Source organism: Fukomys damarensis, unplaced genomic scaffold (assembly GCF_012274545.1).
Source record: "Fukomys damarensis isolate Sample0158 unplaced genomic scaffold, DMR_v1.0_HiC HiC_scaffold_30, whole genome shotgun sequence".
Lineage (NCBI taxonomy): Eukaryota > Metazoa > Chordata > Mammalia > Rodentia > Bathyergidae > Fukomys > Fukomys damarensis.
The window spans coordinates 59782697-59802657 of NW_022900942.1; the positions used below are offsets into that span (position 1 = coordinate 59782697).

General features: G+C 38.4%; 1 protein-coding gene across 1 annotated transcript in view; it reads right to left on the reverse strand.

Annotated features, from left to right (window-relative positions):
• The window catches only part of Greb1l (GREB1 like retinoic acid receptor coactivator), a 124270-nt gene extending 107064 nt beyond the window's left edge, over positions 1 to 17206 (reverse strand). Inside the window, exons 1-3 of the mRNA XM_033757414.1 lie at positions 17098 to 17206; positions 6328 to 6487; positions 5438 to 5635 (exon numbers count right to left, since the gene is read on the reverse strand). Coding sequence (XP_033613305.1) covers positions 5438 to 5635; positions 6328 to 6484 — 355 coding nt within the window. The 5' untranslated portion in view covers positions 6485 to 6487; positions 17098 to 17206. The remainder of the gene's footprint in view (positions 1 to 5437; positions 5636 to 6327; positions 6488 to 17097) is intronic.
• Positions 17207 to 19961: the final 2755 nt, after the last annotated feature.

Below are 19961 nucleotides of genomic sequence, written 5' to 3' on the forward strand. Positions count from 1 at the left end.
AGGTAGGATTATATTCCTACTACTAGAAGTATTTTAGATTAGCTGTCTAACAAATATCAGATATTAAATCTCAATTAAAGCCTCAAACTAAGTTAAAAAAAAAACAAACCAAAAAACCCTGGTGCTCCTCTGCAGGGTAGAAGTCTACTAGAAGACCAAGAGCAGAGTCCTCCAAGGAAGGATCTAAGTCTGTTTGCTGTGCACAAAAGATAATAAGTTAGCTGTATAGCTGTTCAAATAATTGATTTGATAAACCAAAATTTCGTTTTCTGAGAATAAGGCTGAAATGCTGCCCTAAGCCACAGCTCTTTCAGAGCACACAATTTTAATATAAAAAGAGGGAATAAAAGTAGAGGGCCCTTCTTTATAAGCTTCACCTGCATTTTCTTAAGAAAATCATCAAAGTTTTCCCTTCACAGGAACAGATTTGCATTCTCCAATTATCTCTAACTTGAAGGACATGGGGTAAATAAAAGGGGGGAGGGGAAGTTTACTGAAACAGCTGTAAACACAAACTAAAGTAATCAAAGCCATATTGGGAGGCCTGCAATTTGGTTGCCCTCCACCCCTTTAGATAATCAACTGCCACCCAGCAGGGTAGGAACCTACACTATTGCATAATTTACATAAGAAATTAGCAACCAAAATTTACACCTGAATGGTAACCGCCAGCAGCCCAGCAGGTGTTAAGTATCTGCTTATCTAAATTGCCTCTAAAAATAGCTCTACCTTCCTTTAAGCCTTAGGTAAATAGAGGATTTCCCACCCTGAGAAGGTGGTTTGCTGAAAGGAGTGCAGGCATTCATTATATTGTCCTACTTCGCTGCCATTTTTATAGGGAAAAGTTCAGGGCTGCTCTCCCTTTGAGTAAGAAAACTGTCAGAAGTGTCTTAGAATCATCTAAATGAAAGAGCTACATAAACCACAACCTACTTTTTGTTTTAAAAGCCATCCCTCCCAGGAGAATTAAATGGGTAAATGAATAAGGAACACTGATTAGAAGAACCAAAGTAGATGATGTAGGAATCTAAACACAGGACAGATGTTTTCAGATTGTCTGGGAATTTGAATTTCCTGCATGGATGAGAGTTCTTTCTTCTCAGAAAAAAAAACCCTGCATCCTTTATCTTTAAAAATCCTTTACCTTTAAAATAACTTTCATCTTTCCCATATACTTCTCATATTTTAAAATTTAAGAAACACTTGCTATCTTTAAATCACTGAGTTTATAACTTGGTGAATACTAAGTAACCTTCCATACCTGGTTATAAATAATGTTAGCACTGACTACTTCAACAGGCAAACTAAAAAACATACTTACGTTACAGGGAGACAGAAGTCTCTCCATTTTTGGGTATAAAATTTGATTACTTCAAACTACTCTATTCTAAGGTTTTTACTCTGGTTTTTATTTAATTCTCAAAAGCTTTTTAGTAGGGGCCGGGGATTTAGTCCAGCGGTGCTGCTACCTGAAAGCACAAGGACCTGAGTTCGATCCCTGGTACAAAACAAACAAAAAAAGATTTTTAGTGAGACTCCAAAAATATTTTAACTTCTATTTTGTTACTTGAAAACTACAGTTAAATAATGGGAAAAAACAAGAACCAAGATATATCATGTATGGGTACAAATTCCCAATGATGAATGCAATCAAAGTAATCCTAAAATGTACCAATAAACTTAATGAATGAAAAAAATTGTGACTGTGCCAGGGATGTAGATCAGTGGAACTGTGCCTGCCTGGCAAGTGCAAGAGCCTGAGTTCAATCCCTGATGTGGGGGAGGGGGTGCGACAAAAAAGCATAACAATGGATACAAACCAAGTAAGCAGTAACACAAATGCTTGTCTCCTCCCACCCACATCTTTACAGCCTTGTATTACATAAATAGCGAATCAACCCATATATATTACATCTGAGCAAAAGGAACCAACCAGGCAAATTCAGAAAGTATATGCTGCAGCCAGGCCCAACCCACACAGCAGTAGTGTCCATTGCTGGAGACCACTTATAGTGAATCATGCATAGAAAGCTTTTAGGAATATTAGTCAGGTCTCTAATGCTCCAGATAGAAGATTTAGATTCCCTTACTATTAGAATCTCAGGGAAGATTTTTTGGGGGTGGGGTGTCAAGAGAAAAGGAAACTCCCAAACAATGCCAACGATTTATCTGGCATTAAGTATTCGAATCTTCAAATTACAAACATTCCTTATTTAGTGACCTATCTGGTTAATAACTGTTCTGACTTAAATTGGAGATACTTATGACCTGCCACTCAGACTTATGACGTCTTTTTTTTTGTATAGTTCTGTACATCTTTTTTTGTAGAGCCTCAATGTATTTTTTGCACAGTACACACTGGTTATGCAGTACTGTAACGTTTGCTGACTGTACTCTGCAGTTGCGTGCAGCACAACTGTACTGTAGCTTCATGTTCTGTTATACATTACAGTACTGAGATTAAGAGTTATGCCAAGAAAAGTCTCAAGTTGGAGTATTTCTTTGTTCTGAATATTGTTATGAACATACTATACACAATTCCTCATCTAGCAACCAATTCACTTAATAATGACCTAATTATGGGACCCTAACTCAGTCCTTAAAGGAAGAATGCCAGTAGCCTCTTGTGTTTTAGGCACAGTCACTAAGTATGTTGTTCAAATAAATGCAGCACTCATGAAAAGGCAAATGTCTTCAAAATATGTATGATTTCTGTAATGTTTGAAACTGGGGGGGGAAATAAGTTACTTGATATTCTTTCAATATGAGGTTGCTTTTTTGCCTCAGTATCCAAAAAATATAGTTTGCCTATTTTGATGCAGAAGTGAGTGATTTTTGAGCAGTCTTTTGAGACCTGTTGATCACATACAGTACAGCCAGAACAGCTGTGCCAAAGGGCCAGAAAAATTTATCAGTGAAATTTTTTATTGGTCTCACTTCTGAGAAATGTTTGTTTCTAACAGTTCCTCAGGTGATAATAAAACTAATTCATTTGGTGTTAAATAAATTCTCAAACTCTTTAGAAGTGATGCTACCTTTGATACTTTTTTTTTTTTTTTTTTTTTAGACGAGGGTTCACTATAATTGAGGTCCCAGGCTGGTCTCAAACACACAGCGATCCTCCTGCCTCAGCCTCCCGAGTGCTGGGATTACAGACATGCGCCACCATGCCTGGCTGTACCTTTGATACTTTTTGATACGTGGAAATGTCTCATATGGGTGCATGCATCTTCTCAAGGATTATATATACCCTTCCAAACCACAGGAAACAACGCAATCATTACCACCATTACTCTTGGCGCTGTGCTTGTTTTATGTGTTTGATTTCTGTCTCATCCTCCCGGCTAGCCAGCCCCTTACTACGTACTTTATGTCTTTCTGTCCTCCAAGGTATTTACTGCGGAGGTGTTCAGAGCAGTGGCTCCGTCAGTGCCAGTGTCGCTGCCCAGGACATTTGGCGTCTCCCATGGTTTTCAGAGTCCGGCAGGTTCGTGGTTCTGGGATATCGTATTAGAAGTATTTAGTTCCGCTGGCCCCTCGCAGTGACCCGCAGAAGCTCCTTCATTCCCGAGCCAGAAGGGCTCATTCAAACCCAGCCTCCAGCAGCACCAACTGCGTGATCAGTGTAACCCTGAAGAACTCACGGAAGCTGCTCAGAGGCCAGGAAAGGGCGTGTGAGGAACACAGGAATAGGCGCTTTATTGACTTGCTAGGTAGGGATCATATCTGGATTGCATCTGTTGGTTATTGATGAGCACTTTCCGTGTCAGTGCTGTCCCATAAGATATCCTGGATTTTCTGAGTAATTTTCATCCCGGCCTTTTCTGACATGTGAGGGATCGATATTGCCTGAACCCAGCTGATGTGATGATTTGTTGGTGGCTGCTGTGTTTTTTTGTTTGTTTTTTTGGTACCGGGGATCAAACTTGGGTCCTTGTGCTTGTGAGGCATGCGGCGGAACCATTGAGCTAAATCCCTGGCCCTAGGCTGCTGTATTTTATTTTAAAGGTTATTGGAGAGCATGTGTTTTTAAAAAAAGCAAATCATTTTCATTGAAGTTTCTGATAATATGTTATCTAATACAGAAAGTCCTGGTGTAACAACCTGCCTGTTTAACTCCTGTACAGAAATACTATGGAGATACGCTATTTGGATTTTCAGCCTGCCACTCAGATTTATGACTTGATTCTTTTGTTTAATTCTGTACATCTTGTTTATGGAGCCGCAATGTCTTTTTTTGTACAGTATTCCTTGTCTACACAGTCCTGTAACTTCTGCTGGTTGTACAGTTTCATGTACTGTACACACGTCACGCAAGTAAAAGCAAAGTCATGAGGTTGGAGATTCCTGTGACCATGTTTTGTTCTGAACAGGGTAATGTACCTGCTGTGTACAGTTCCGGAGCCCTAACTTGGCCATTAAAAGAGGAGTGTCTATGTTCGCTTTTCAAGCTTCAGAAGAAGACTTCTCTCAAGTCTTTGTCCCTCTTCACTCCTAATCAAATCTTTCATGCATTGATCACTTCCCAGGTCCATCAGTCTGTATATAAACATTACACTCTGGCTAATGTGGACAAAGTGAAACCCACATACTAATTAGTCTGATGCTCATAAAGTAGCACCAAAGTGAAGGGAAGAAAGAGGAATTTAAGTTGCGATAGAACCAGAACCATGAAAAACTGAAAATGTTAGGGACCACATTTATTAAAAATGTGGTTAAAACCTTGGTGGAAGAGATGGTTGATACAAATAAATAAAATGAGATTTCCAACTATTTACATTTTTATACTCTACAGATAAATGTTTACATTTACAAAAGAATTATATTCTTTTACATCTACCCTAATGAGTGTTCAAAGCAAATGTAAAAGGTATATAAATAGGGCCGGGCATGGTGGCGCACGCCTGTAAACCCAGCACTCGGGAGGCTGAGGCAGGAGGATCGCTGTGAGTTCAAGACCAGCCTGGACTACATAGTGAGTTCCAGGTCAGTCTCAACTACATAGTGAGACCCTGTCTCAAAAAAGGTAAATAAATATAAGACATCTGATATGTCTATTACCACTGAGAGGTGGAGTAGAATGGAGGAGGAAGAAGGAAAGCTAAAGAAGTTCATAAGGAAGCAGCACTCTTGCCGCAGCACTGGGAGTACTAGAGAAACCCTGAACTGTGTCTGGACTCACCTTTGCAAAGACCCTCACAGGGGAGTCATTCAACTGTGAATCTCAGTGTGTCCATCTGTAAGATGGGGCCATAACACCTTTCTTGTGGAAACCTGCTGTGAAGTCACAGGATATGATGGGAGTCAGGACACAATCACGGCTCATTCCTTTCCATAATGACTGGTTTCTACCCTTGAATACCTCATGGAATGAGTGGAAACAGACCAGACAATATCAGAGGGAAAACAGTGAAAAGAAAACCAAACCAAAACCCACCATCTGTAGTGCAAGATCCTTCTGGGGCAGGTTTTTGTGAATAGGGGATTGGTGGACTGTTGGAATCGGACATTTCTTCATCATCATCATCTTCTTCCATTTCATTAACTGTTAGATTGTTAGAAAAATCCAAGCTGCCATTTTGTGTGTAGCGGTGTACCAAGTCTTTATCCAGATCCTCCACCTTGGGCTTGACATCTGAGTAAACACAGAATTTAATAAAAACATGCTATGGAAAAGCATCAGAAGAAAAATTCACAGCTCTGAAAGATATCTGAGCCAAAGGAGACTAGCATTTTGTAGCACTTAGCCAATTTATTTCAGTACACCCAGGATTTGGCATCCCCAGCGTTCATGTTGGTGGCAATAGGTATTGAACCCATGGGGCCTCTACTACTGAGCTATATCCCTAGGTTCTTTATTTCTATTAAAAAAACATTTATTATCATTATCAAAATCATCATCATCAATCTTCCATCATTTTGGTACCAGGGATCAAACCAGGACCTCACGCTTGCCAGGCAGCTGCAGTACCACTGCTCTACATCCACAGCCCACCCTATCTTATCTATCTATCTATCCATCTATCTATCTGTCTATATATCTATCTGTGTGTGTATGTATGTATTTATTTATTTATTTTTTGGGTACCAGGGATCGAACTCTGGCCCTTGTGCTTGCAAGGAAAGCGGCAAAACCACTGAGCTAAATCCCTGGCTCTCACCCTTTTTATTTTTTGAGACACTGTCTCACCAAGTTGCCCCAGATGATCTTGAACTTGTGGCCCTCCTGCCTCAGCCTCCCAAGTAACTGAGATTCTAGGTATGCACTGCCATTCCTAGACCCACTCTTTTAAAAAAGTCTAGAGTGTGTGTGAATGAGAAACTTACCTGCAGATGAAAAAGGATGCTGGTCAGGGTCCAAGTAGAGCTGGGAAAAAATTGGCCTTGGTACCACACTACTGCATCTGAGGGAGGCTTCTATGGAGTTGTGGAGAGCTTCCTCAAATCGAGCAGATTTCAGCTGCCCAGCGTATGAGTTCCCCATGGTCTACATCCACTCACCCCAAAAGAAAAAAGAAGAAAGAAAAGTGATCTAATTAGAGCCTGTATTTCTGCAAAGTACAAGTAGACCTAATATAAGGTATATCCTTATCTTACTAAGATGTGAACTATATGAAATACATTTTTGTTAAGACAACTAGTGCAAGTTAGCTATTGCTTTTGGTCTTTACAGTCCCAATGCACTTCACAACCCCTTTCCACGATCTTGTATCTAAGACCTTAACAGTAACGAATGTTCTAGGTTAAGGCTCTGTGGACTCCCGGCCATGGCCCTCTAGGAGTTTGACATTTAAAAGGAAACTTCTTCACCTCTACACTCAAGGCATTGATACAATCTGTAACATTCTAGGACTCTGCTTGTTAAACTTGTTGCTGCAATGGGAGAAACTCAAAGAGACAGCCACAGATCTGATGTTCTTTGTAAAGAGTCAGAAAATCCAGTCTTTGCATAAAAGATACAAATAGTTGCTCGGTGCTTCCTGTTGATGTGACCCTATAAAAGGAGCTGTTTCCGTGAAATAGATCAGACTTCTCTTGGTCTCCGCTCAGGCTTGAGTATACTTTCCTTTCTCAATCCTCACTCCCCAACTCAGGCATGTTCGTGCTGTGACGGCTGGACCACCACAAGGCTCTTCGGTGGATATATCAAGATTGACCAGTTAGCCCTGAACCAAAGCTGGCCCATAATGGACCGTGCCTCCTCTTTACAGTACAGGCCACCAGAGCCCACACCAACGTGTCCACAGTTTCAGAGTAAATACCTAATTACCACTCTTTCTATTACTGTGGAGGGTACTGTCTTCTGGAAAAAAATAAAGGGAAGTTTTATGATACTATATTTACTAATACATTACAGATTCCTGAAAGTGAGGTTTGAACCCTTTAACTCAAAGAACTCTTTTATGTAAGGCTACTACTAGTTATTTGGGAGGCAGTATTGTTTGTTTTGCCTCATTTGCAGTGTATTTTTATTTAGGACCCTTCAGGAAAGTTCACAGTAAGAAGTGTTGGAAGCTATGACCTATGCCACCATTAATATTTGTGTAGTACTCACTAGTTACAAAGATTTCTATGTAAAACAATACCAACTATAATAATGTATTGGGTATTGATGACTGGCCAGACCAGTGATTCCCAAATGGTCTGTGGGTATGGAATAAAACTACTTTCAAACCATTAGTATGATATTATTTGCCTTTTTTACTTCCCTCTCTCATATGCATAGGGAGGAATTTTCCAGAATCTGCATGATGTGTGATACTGCAACAGATTGAACACAGAAGCAGAGAGCCTCCTCTTAGCACTAACTTTTCTTTGGGAAAAGTCATTTTTCATAAAATATGCTATTTATGTTAACATTAAATGGGCTGTTTATCATTATTTTTTAAAATAAATATTTATAAAAATTATTTAATTTCTAACATATATAAAACACATAAACTAAAGTTTCATGAATTTGGTCCTCAAAATATATGTACATATTTTTTATGGCACTCGATGACTGAACCTAGGGCCTGTGTACAGAGTTACAGTTTTAAGAGTTTTTTGGTTTTCTTCTTGCAATGGAGTCTTGCTAAGTTGTCCAGGCTGGGGTCAAACTTATGATCCTCCTGCCTCAGCCTCCAAGAGTTCTGGTATTACAGGTATGCACCATCATGCCCAGCTGGTCTGCAGTCATTTTTAAATGTACAAAGAACTCAATACCTCTCCAAGAAATGACAAATCCTGCATTCTCACTGGGTAGGCTCAACTTGGTAGATCTTATTCCAGAACTAGTAATTTTGAGCGTATCTGAGCCCCACTTCTCCCATCAAGTACCGGCGTGACTATTCAATCTCATCTGGAGCCAGCTCAGAGTGGCTACACCGTGGAGGGGCCCCCAGGACACTGAGAAGGTTCCTGGGCCTGGCTCGGAGCTCAGCTGCAAAGGGGCCCATGATCAGCTGGTGCAGAGCAGAGAGGGGTGGGCGTGGTACATCCACTCGGCCCTTGGCCTCCCACCTCCTCCACACACACTCTGGTGCCCTTTGATAGCAAAGAAGGCTTCCTACAGGTTCATGGTAGCACTGAATAGTTTACAGTGACTTTTAAAGAGGCTGGGTTTGTCAAAACTTTAGTGAGAGTTCTACAGTTTGGAGGAAAAGCCAGGATCCTATTATGGCAACTTTTCTCATACTAGGTAATAAAACACTAAATGCTATAGATATAAAAGACTACTTTCTTTTCTTATAAACAGTATATACCTGAAATATACAATATCTGAGAAGACTTTGGATACATTTGGACATAGGTACCTAATTAAAATATATATACCTAATTAAAATTTGTAAGTAGAAGAAAATCTGTAGTCTATCGAATGAAAATTTCTCGAAAAACCAAGTTTTTGACTAAGCCCTTGAGACTTTCTACTAATCCAACTATAAACATTTCAATTTTCTAAAGTTCAAAAGCAATTTATTTTCAACAGCTCCACCACACACAGAACAGAGGAGGTGTTTAAAGAAAAATATACTGTTTTACTAGTTTATGCTCTCAGTAAAAAAACCAACAACCATTTCACCTTTCTTGTTTGCTAAGAGGAAAAAACTGCCAGGAGCTAATAGCAGGCCCACCATGGGCCTCTTATCTATGAACAATGGAATAACTTCAAAGGTAGATCTTTAGCCTTTGTCCAGAACACTGTGTGCCTGGAAATCCTGCCTCTCCTTAGTCTATCTGTAGCCTAAAGAGTTAGTATCTTCCTTTTATCACTGAAAAACTTGAAAACCTGCATTCTCCAAGAGATCTTTTCAGTTTAATGAAGAAGTGCCCAATTATACATGAAGAATCCACAGTCTCAATCCCTTATCCTTACAGGTAGGAGTGATATGACTGATACACAGGCACGGGGCAAATTAATATTGCTCTGAATAAAAGCACTGAATCAACATAAAAATGAACCCTAAAAGATTTCATTAAAAAATCATCCAAGATACGCATAATGCTACAGGTACACTGGTGATACCCAGTTGGAGACAAAGGAAGTATCCATTCTCTCTTCAGACCTGGTAGAGTAAAAGGAAGTAGCTACCTTTATTCCACATGAAACGTAACTGGGCATTTAAAAATTGGTAACGTAAAGCTCAGCAGTGCAGTGCCTGACTAACAATCGAGAGGTCCTGAGTTCAATTCCTGGTATCAAACCAAATCAAACAAACAAAAAACTGATAATGTAAAAGATTATAGAACTGACCCCAAATCTCTTTAGTTCTGATCATAGAATTCTGTTTTTGACAGTCCAAAGCCCAAAGGAGGAGGGAGTTCAAAGAAAGCTTTTTAGTTTAATACATATATTCTAAGTATCATATGCCACTAGATTTAGGGTCCCTGAAACTGTTGGTATTAGCTATCTAGATTATCAGTCTTTCTTTCTTTGACTCTCAAAAAAGACCCAGTGCTTGGGCTGGGGATTTAGCCCAGTGGATCCGCTGCCTTCCTAGCAAGTATAAGGTCCCGAGTTCGATCCCCAGTACCAAAAAAAAAAAAAGCTCAAAAAGCACAGTGCCTAAGATCATATGAATTCTGACTGTATGAATAAATGAGTTCAGATAGAAGATAAACCTTTTAGAATCAGTAATTAAATCAAACATAAAAAGAGCAAATTTGAGTTCCACTATACACTGACATATTATCTGACTGACATCAAGTTTATCAGACTGAGTTACACTGTTTTCCATATTTCCTTTATTTATTGTAAAACTACAAGAGGGAAGAATATACTGAATGTTTTATGGCACTAGGGAGCCCTGAGATATCAGGACTCACTTGTGATACTGAGGAAATGTTTGTGAAAGGGATGGTAAACACAATGGGCTCTTTCTGATCCCCTACTTAACTACTCATAATGCAGACGGGATCCACCACAAACCACCATGACACTGTAGTGGGGGACTTTCTGCTCTTGCCTCTTCCTTTTTTCCACCAGAGGAAAGATTGAAGAAAGGGGATGGGACTGAACGGGAAGCTTTGATCTCCAGTGGCCGTAGGAATGGAACTGGAAAAGTGGAGAAAAGACTAACTTGGGAAATACACGCCCATGAAGGCTGCCACGGCCTCCTCGCAACTCCTTTTCTCTTGTAAATGGGAAGCAGAAGGAATGCACTAGCGGTGGCAGAGAAGCTATGAACCTACAGCACGGCTCAGCTAGGGCTGCTATCATTGAAAGCTCTAAAAGGTTCGCCAACACTGAACGAAGATATCACGGCAAAAGACATGGGTGTCTAGAGGAAGGGCTCCCAGGGGCCAAGAACTGGAGCACAGTAAAAGAGGATACGTGCAATTGATTGAAGCATATCTAAAATATAAAAACTTATGAATTACTTTTGCAATGTAAGGAGGAAAACAATGAGCTCCTCTCAGAAAAAAACAAAAATGAGGCACCTATTTAGTAGATCACTACTGGAAAAAAGAAAGAAAGAAAGAAAGGAGGCTAGCATACGCCTCACTTCCCTGTACTTTAACATAACCAAATAGTCCTGGTTATTAGAGAATGATTTTTATCTATTTATATATTTATTTTGGTATTGGGGATCAAACTCAGGACCTTGCACTTGTTGCAAGGCAGGCGGCAGAACCACTGAGCTAAATCCCCAGCCCAAGAATGATTATTTTTTAATGAAGCATTCCAACTAAAAAATGTGCAAAGAATAACAGAAGTATAAAATGAACTCTAATGGAAAATGCATGCAAGCAATAAGTGAAATTATTAGATAAACGCTTGATGGGGAACTTAATAATGGAAAGATCAGACCGTCAGCTCTTGAACCCACTGATCAAGTTTAGTGCCACTACAAGTGAGGATGCCAGACACTGGTCTGTCTCTCCAGATAGTATGAAGCACACACACAGCTAGTATATATTCCTGCCAAAAGGTCCAAGGTCCAGCGAAGCCTCTAGGACAAGCTCCAGTTATAGGATTAAGGAAGAAATTAAATGAAACCACAGGGAAACAAGCAGCTTCAGAATAAGGAACAGACCTACAAGGCAACTGATCTGGTTTCTCCAACAAGCCATGGTCATTAAGTTCCTCAAGGGCGAGACAAAGGTTTAAATTTAGACTCCAAAAAATGTGTTTTTCCTGCTAAACTGTAGGGGGAAAAAGTGAGTAAAGGTGGTACATTCTTGTAGTTACTTATGTTTTGCGATTAATATAGTTTAAGGCACAATTTATTGACTGTGCTGGGAATAATACAAAAAAAGACAACTTGATACAATTTCCTAGTTTTGTTACTTTTGTCTTTGCAGATGTTGAGGCTCATTTCCCACACAAACATTCATGCAGACAGTCAACATTTATAGAGATCCTAGTGAGTGACCTTCGATTAATTCAAATCCTGTCCCCTAGTCCCTGAATGGTATTGGGCAAGTTACTTAATCTATCATTAGTAAAAGGATGACAAGACTACCAATCTCAAAGGTTTTTGTGAGAATATGAGACTGTATCTTTACAATTTTTAGAACAGCGTCTAACACAGAATAAGTATATAGAAAATGCTTGTAGTAATAGTAGTTGGTTTTGGTTTTCATGTTTTAACATTGTGCAACATTGATACACCTTGCCTTTAAACATATTTGGCATGACAGCAGATTTAGGGACATTTTTCTGGCAAAAAATGACCATTAATGTAAAAGTTCCAAAGCTGCTGTTTGGCAATATATGCGATTTGTTTATTAAGAAATTTTACAATCATACACACAAATCATAGGATGACTTGTGTCACCAAGAGCAATGGTTTCCAGTAGGATTTTTTGAGATGCTGGAAATGTTCTGTGTCTGCACTGTCCAGGGTGTGGTAGGCACTAGCTACATGGGCTGCTGAGTACTTAAAATGTGGTTACTGTGACTACAGACTAAATCTTCAATTTAATTCTAATTCATTTAAATAGCTACCTGTGGCAGGTAGGTATTGCACTGCACAGTGCAACTCTACAGTATGTACAGTGATCAGCAGATAGGCTGTTTCTTAAATTCTGAAGAGGTCTGGATGTGTCCTTCATGATATGACCTTGAACTTCTGGCCACTTCTCTCATGATCAGTTTCTTCATCTGAGAGATAAACTGATAGACTAGATTCTTACTATTGTTTATAGCAATAAAATTCTTTGTGTAAGGAAATTCCTTGCTATTGCACACTGATTACATACTCTTTCTTCATTAAAAATATTCACTGACGCTGGGCATGGAGGCTCATGCCTGTAATCCCAGCGCTCAGAGAGGCAGAGGCAGGAGGATTGCTGCGAGTTCGAAGCCAGCCTGAGAGCTACATAATGGGTTTCCAGGGTTCAATCCTATACACCTTCCCCCAGACAACTACTGATGAGAGTGATCATGTGTAACTCTTACACAAATCGAACATAGTTCTTGCCAATTCTCATTTATAATCTAAAATTAACAGCAAGCACATAATCACAGCTTTCTTTTTTAGTATTTCATTTACTTATTATTTATTAATTTTTTGGTGCGGCAATTGAATCCAGAGCCTCTCAGAAGCTCTAACCCTGAGCTAAACCCTCCCTCCCCAGCCCACTCATTCTTTCAAATTGATATCTGCTCATTCTTATTTATATTAATTGAGCCTAATGTTTGCCTAACTCCCTCATTATAATGTGAGTTTTGGGGGGGAAATATTTTAATTACATCAAACAGGTCTGAAGAGATGTTATCTCCTTTCCAAAAAGGAATAAATCTAACCACGCACTCAAAACAAAGAATTATTCATCTTCCTTGCTGAAAATCTTTAGAAAATGCAAACATTAAAAGACAATTTCAACATCTTTTAGTAGTTCTATACATTTAAATTGAGATAAATCTATTTTGACAACTTCTAAAACTGAAAGCACTTAAGATACGCAAATAAAAACACAACCCTAGTAACTTAATTCTAAAATTTACCATTTTAGCAACATACAGGTAAGAAATAAGTCCTAAGCGATCATAGAAATAATTGCTGTAAGGTGCCAGCTAATTTTATGATAATTATTAAAACATAATTATAAGATGAAGTACTATGCTATTTTTCCTTTGTTTAAAAAAATTACTTGTTACTACTAGAAAGCTTTACTTTCTTTCCTGAAATGCCAGAAATTCTTCTGTAAAATAAACACATCTCATCAAGGTTCTCTGGAACTGGTATAATTACCAGAGGCAATCCCTGTGTAAGATCAAAGAAGCAAAACAATAATAGGCAATGTGTGACCTCGACTGTGTCACGAGAGACCAATTTTTCAACAGGAGAAGAGTCAATAATCCAGAACAGAAAACATTAAATAAGGAGAAATGCTTCCCAAGTGTGGTTTACCACATCCATCAAGACTGCCACAGAGATTTCAGTCTCTATGGTTTTAGAAAACAAACTTCTGGAGATTTATCACAATAATCATTAAAATTTGCATAAAACACCAGAGGCAAAAACTAATTCCACAAATGCAGAGCAGAACTTCAAAAGATACCACTCTGTTTTCAATTTCCATGGATACCTTAAGCTGTAGGATGGGAAAGGCATAGATAACTGGATATTTTATTTTGCACATGACACTCACCTAATTTCACTATTTAAAAGCCTACCTGTTTAACTTTCCTAAAATTGTTGGGAAAATATTAACCAAATAAACACATTAAAGACATTTACAATTTTCTTTTGTTCTTGGTAATGGTGGGCCACCAAATCTAGAAACAAGGTCCCCTTTGTAATGCACTTGGTGACTAAGAATTAATTATAAGGATGCAAAGAGGAATAAAGAAATTTGCACCCACAGCAATAACAGCAATAACACAGAAGCACATCTAAAACTGACTTTATAAAAGCAATGAAAATTAGCTTGTGCTTTACAGTCAGTAGAGTTCGATCACTTTTCTTAAATATTTTCGCCAAACGACCGTCTTCTTTCAAATCAGATGTGAGTTTGGTGATTTACAAATATGTCTGAATTTCTTAACCTGTGAAAAATATTCCAATGTAATTCAGAGAGCACAAAAGAGGGAGATGCAGCTGGAAAGGAAAAGTGCTGGAAAGTGGAAGCAACAGTGTGCATTCTGCTAACACGGACTTCTTGCTCTGGCCCCTTCATCTTTCCTGTCATCTGTGTGTCCTGTCCTTATCTTATTAACATTGCTAATCGTATGTGTCAGTTCTGCCGCAATTTCAATGGTACTTCAACAGCTGTGGGCTTTCTATTGGCAATTATCAGTCACCACACTTGGTTTCTAAATTAGTTGTTGAAAGGGGTTTTAACCTTTAGAAAATAGCACTGTTAAGCCTCTCATTTATGTATATATTCTTCTAACAGGAGTAATTTTTTTTGGGGGGGTACGGGGATTGAACTCGGGTCCTTGCGTTTGCAAGGCAGGCCACCGAACCGCTGAGCTAAATCCCCGGCCCTAGGAGTAATCATTTTTAAAAGATTGAAAAAAGTCACAGACAAATGAATAAATTTGTAACTAATATTAATTTATAAATTGGTATGAAAATGTTTAAGAGCCTATTATATATCTCTCACCATTTACTTTTTTTACTATACATATTGTCATATATACTTTCTATATAATATGCACATGTATACAATGTATAAATTAGAATACTGAAATACCACTAAATCCCTTTAACAGACCCTTTGCACTCTCAGGTGGCTAACACCTTTCAAAAGTATCTACAATCATACAAGTAGTCTGTTAAGGTCGTGGGCTGTCGCAAGCAGAGCTTTCATGACATGCAGATATTTTTCCTTTCTCCATCTCTTTTCAAAGAGAAAAGTCCCTATTACATTGCACCCCACCTCATCTCTGCGCTAGGCAAGTACTCTTCTACCGAGCTAACTCCCCCTTAGCCCTATATTGCTTTTCTTATTCTCTAATCTTGATTCTGACATTGATTTTCTCTTTACTGCTACACAACGTATGAGGAACACGTTCAGGGGATTCACAAGACTTGAGACCAGTCATCAATTAATACCACCTTCTATTAACTATTAACAACTAAATTTAAAGATCTGGAAGCCAGGACTGGGGTGTAGACAGAGCTTTTACCTAGCATGCGTGTGGCTCTGTGTCCAGTCCACACACACACACACACACACACACACACACACAGAAAACTTACATTTCATAGACCATTTATTGCCTGAGTTAAAATAAATTCAAAACAGCTTTTTAGAGTTAACAAGGTTTAATAACAATCTCCTGTGTGTAAGGTCAGGCACATGTGGAGTAAGTTTTACACTAATATAGGCTCACTCCTTCCCCGTCTTTCCCCACCCCATCTCACACTCTGCTCCAAGGAAAGAAAACGAGATCTTCCAACAGTGCAAAATTCTTCCCCATGACAGAAACATTAAAATGATAAACATTTTGGAAAGCAAAGTACACTTCAAACCCTAAATGTTCTTTCAGTACCATATTGACTCTTCGAGTCCTTGCCAACATTTGGTAAGGATTATCCTTCCATTAGACAAAAGGCAGCATTCCTTAGGTAAATCAGGAGTTTTGGCCATGAGACTCATAAAACCTTTTCACAACACAGATTTTCAAGAGAATCCTTTAAGGTTTTAGGATGCTGCTCCTTTTACTGAGTAACAAAATACACCCCATGGTGTCTCACTGACCTCACTCAGCTGTCCTTTGACCTCTTCAATTGTTGGAACCTAACTCCAGGGCCCACAGAATTTGCCTCCCATATCAAAAAGGCTAATGTTGCTTCCTCCTAGCACCTGGTGAAACAAAATGCAACAGTTCTCTTTCTTCTGCCTCCTCCTCTCCCTCTCTGACTATTTTCCAGATGTTCCAGGCCCAAATGCTAAGCCAATACTGGGATTCAGTATCTGCGTAGTCACCATGAAGGAACAAACAGGGACCAAACTGAAGTGGCAATGACCCTCTTGTTCTTTTTGGCCTCAAAAGGATACAACAGGTCATAAAAAAGGAAAAGATCTTTGGCCTCCCTTGGAAAAGCCAGGCTATTTAAGCACATTGTAACTTCCAAAAGGAAAGCAACAGTCATGGGTTATGTCCCTTCTGATAGACAAAGGTTATCTAAAACACTAGCCCTAAACTCTCAATTCCAAGGAAGCTTTTGTTTTTCTTTGACACAGAAGGAGAAAAAGCAGTATAATTTTTTCAATTTTTAAATTAAAAGACTTCTAAAATAGTAGAAAAAACTCTTATAAATTCATTATAACATACATTGCAGGACAGTGCTGAGACCCATTTTAAATATAGATATGTGGATTTTTTGCAGAAGCCAATAATCTAGAAGTCTCTCTTAGACCTTTTGAAAGATAAAATCACAACCAACAAAGGGGAATTAAGAAAGTGCTGCCTTCTTATTTCCTTTATTTAGGTATATAGGAAATACAGTTTGCTGTGAGGGGGAAAAAAACTACTGCCGTGAAAATTTTGTTGGGAGGTAGGGAAGATGGGGAGAGGACAGGCAAGAAGGGAGAAGAGTTCATAGAATCAATTTAAGGACCAAATGTAGTAGCTTTATTCAGATTTTAAAAATAACTTCCCAAAACAAATTTGATCTAGAAGAAAAAATGGGGGGGGCACACATAATTATACAATACCTTGGTTTATTTATTAACATTTTTGAATCATGTTCATGATTAAATTGGGCAGTCAACACTTCAGGGAGCCTGCTGCCTAGATTATAACTTGGTTAAGGCTTTTTTGCACCTGTAAAAACATAAGAAATAAAAATACATACATAAAAACATGAGTTAATTTCCAAATGCATTATATGCTACAATATAATAAACATCCAAAGTTCTACAAAAAATCAGAATTAGAAATTACCGATCAAAGCTTTATACAACTCCTCACACATCATAACTGGGAAATGCACAAATATTCTTCCTTCCTAAATATTCCCCAAATAATCACTAGTTATACACACGGAAAAATAATTTGTTGTTCTCAAGGTTTCTCTCACTAAATTTATGGTCAGGGAACGCATTTGTTGAATTAGTATGTCTAGTCTATATTTTTTGGCAGGTGTTACCATACTGGTAACAGCCCACAGAATACTTTTGTTTTTAGTAATGAAATTAGTGTTGAGGTAATTTTCTTATTCTACAGACATTGAGAGGTTTATAATCCCTGATATCTGACAATATTTAATCTACTCAAAGAACCACCAAAAATCTGCCACATAGCTAAGACTGATAGAAATTATTTTTATGCTTTTTGAAATTAATGCTTTATTTCCAAGAAAAAGCCTTCAGTAAGAAAAGGAGCTACTGCTTCCTATCCCTTGAAGAGCATATTCCTAGAACATAGTGAATTAATTATATGTAGTTGGTTGAAAATTACAGTGTGCCTATGATTTTCTCCACTTAAGTAGATTATGATCAATATAGACCATTTCATGGGGAAAAAATCAAATATAAATAATAAAGTGAAATAAAACCTATTTGTCATTGTTTGTTTGTTTATTTTGTACTGGGGATTGAACTCGGAAACTTGTGTTTGTGAGGCAGGTGGCAGAACCATTGAGCTAAATCCCTGGCCCTGTCATTGATTTTTATATATAATTTAGCTCTAGTTTTTTGTAACTGTGTCTAAAAAACAAAACAAAAGAGGGTGTTTGTAAAAAGTAGTAATTTCAATGTGAATTTTTTGCACTAAAATAATGTTAATTTATGTTTTCTAAAAATATTTTTATTTTATTTTTATGCCAACTTGAGAGAAAAGGACCGTTTTAGATTTTGGAACAAAAATGTTTATCTTACCTCTCTTACTGTTAAAGAATGTCTTCACACAAAAGAGTAATTAAAAGTGCAGGGCCTAGATTTCCAAACTCACATATTCCCCACCCACTGCACATACAGACATCTTTCCTGAGTCATGAGCCTTGTTACCTACATCCAAACCCAAGCTCACCCCATATGATCAGCGAGGTCAAAATGCATTACTGCCAATGAAAACTGTGTGACTTCATAGGCACCGTAATGTTTGTTCTGTTTTTTTAAAAGCCAGTAATCCAATTCTAATTCTTTGGAGTCTAAAATTGCTAATTTTTGGCCACGTGCTGAACACTTCACCTGCTAGTAATGACATTTTTGTATTTTCTTCTAATTACACTCAAAGCTAAGACCTTTGGCCCTGGGCCACAGACCCCTATTCAGGATATACACATTCTCTTAAACGACCTGATCCTTTGTTGTCACTCTTACTCTTTCATCTATTATATACACCCATAGAGAAGAAAGATACTCTACCATTTGTACAGCTTAAAGCTTCTAATCATCTCAATTTCTTTACCTTTCAACCTATAGTCTTTTTCATAGTCAAATGCCAAAAAGTTTGACAAAATCGTTTTTTCCCTCAATTAAATTACCTTCTTTTCCCTTTTCCTACTCCACAGCCAACCTCCCTTTCCTGCTCCTTGTCTTACACAGGAGGGACTCTGCATCAGCCAGGTTTACAAATTTTGACTTTCACTAAGAAAATGAATATAATACAAACCTTAATTTGATCTGAAAGATCAATAAAAATTACATTTCTTTCTGTGATCAAAGAGTCCAGTACATGAAGCTGGAGATTTCTTAAAATAACTTAAAATCTGCCCCAGCCTTCTTTTAACCATACACATAGAATTTCAGCATTTTCCTGCAAAAATGCCAGAAAGCACTAAGTTATGTGGCCAAAATTTTTCACACATCTTAACATCTACAATTGCTCCGCTGCTCACAAAAAGAGAGGAAAAAAGAGAAAATAACATAGAAAACTGAAGGCTCAATTTTGAGTTTAATCTTTACAGCATTTAAAAAGACTACAGTACTAATTCTCCGAACAGCAGAATCCTCCAAGGAAACATTCTCTATCATTATGCTTACTTCCCAGTACTCTCCCCAGATGTGTTCTGCAACCCTGAAGCACAGAATCGGTTACCATGATGCGGATGTCTCCCTCAGACCACGAGAGCCACCACGAGATTCTGATTCCCAAGAGGTTTTGTCAAATGACACTTGATCCATCTCTGCTCTCTCTTCCTCTATTGCTCAGCTTACTCTTGATTTCTAACAGTGTTTCCTTGTTGCCTGTCCTCTCTGCAGACCCTCGAGCCCCTTGTCTTTTCTTATTTTCACCATTTGCTTCAACCAGCAGTTCACTGGAGACCCATCCATCTTGCAATGCCTCAAGTGACAGATGCTTTCGGGGAGGACCACACTGCTGAGTGAACAAAAGATAACATCACCTCCAGGAACTCCAGAGAGAAATACAACTGCAACCTTAAGACAGGGGCTGACTTGACAGACACTGGACCATAAACCTCTTCTAAGTGAAAAAGAAAACAATCACCACACACAAAAAAAAAATCTGACACAATCAAAGGCAGAAAAGAGTGATTATTTGTGGATTGCCTTCTCGCTCTGTAACTCACTTTTCTCCCCAAAGCTTTTATATGGGGCAATTAACTTGCTAAGAG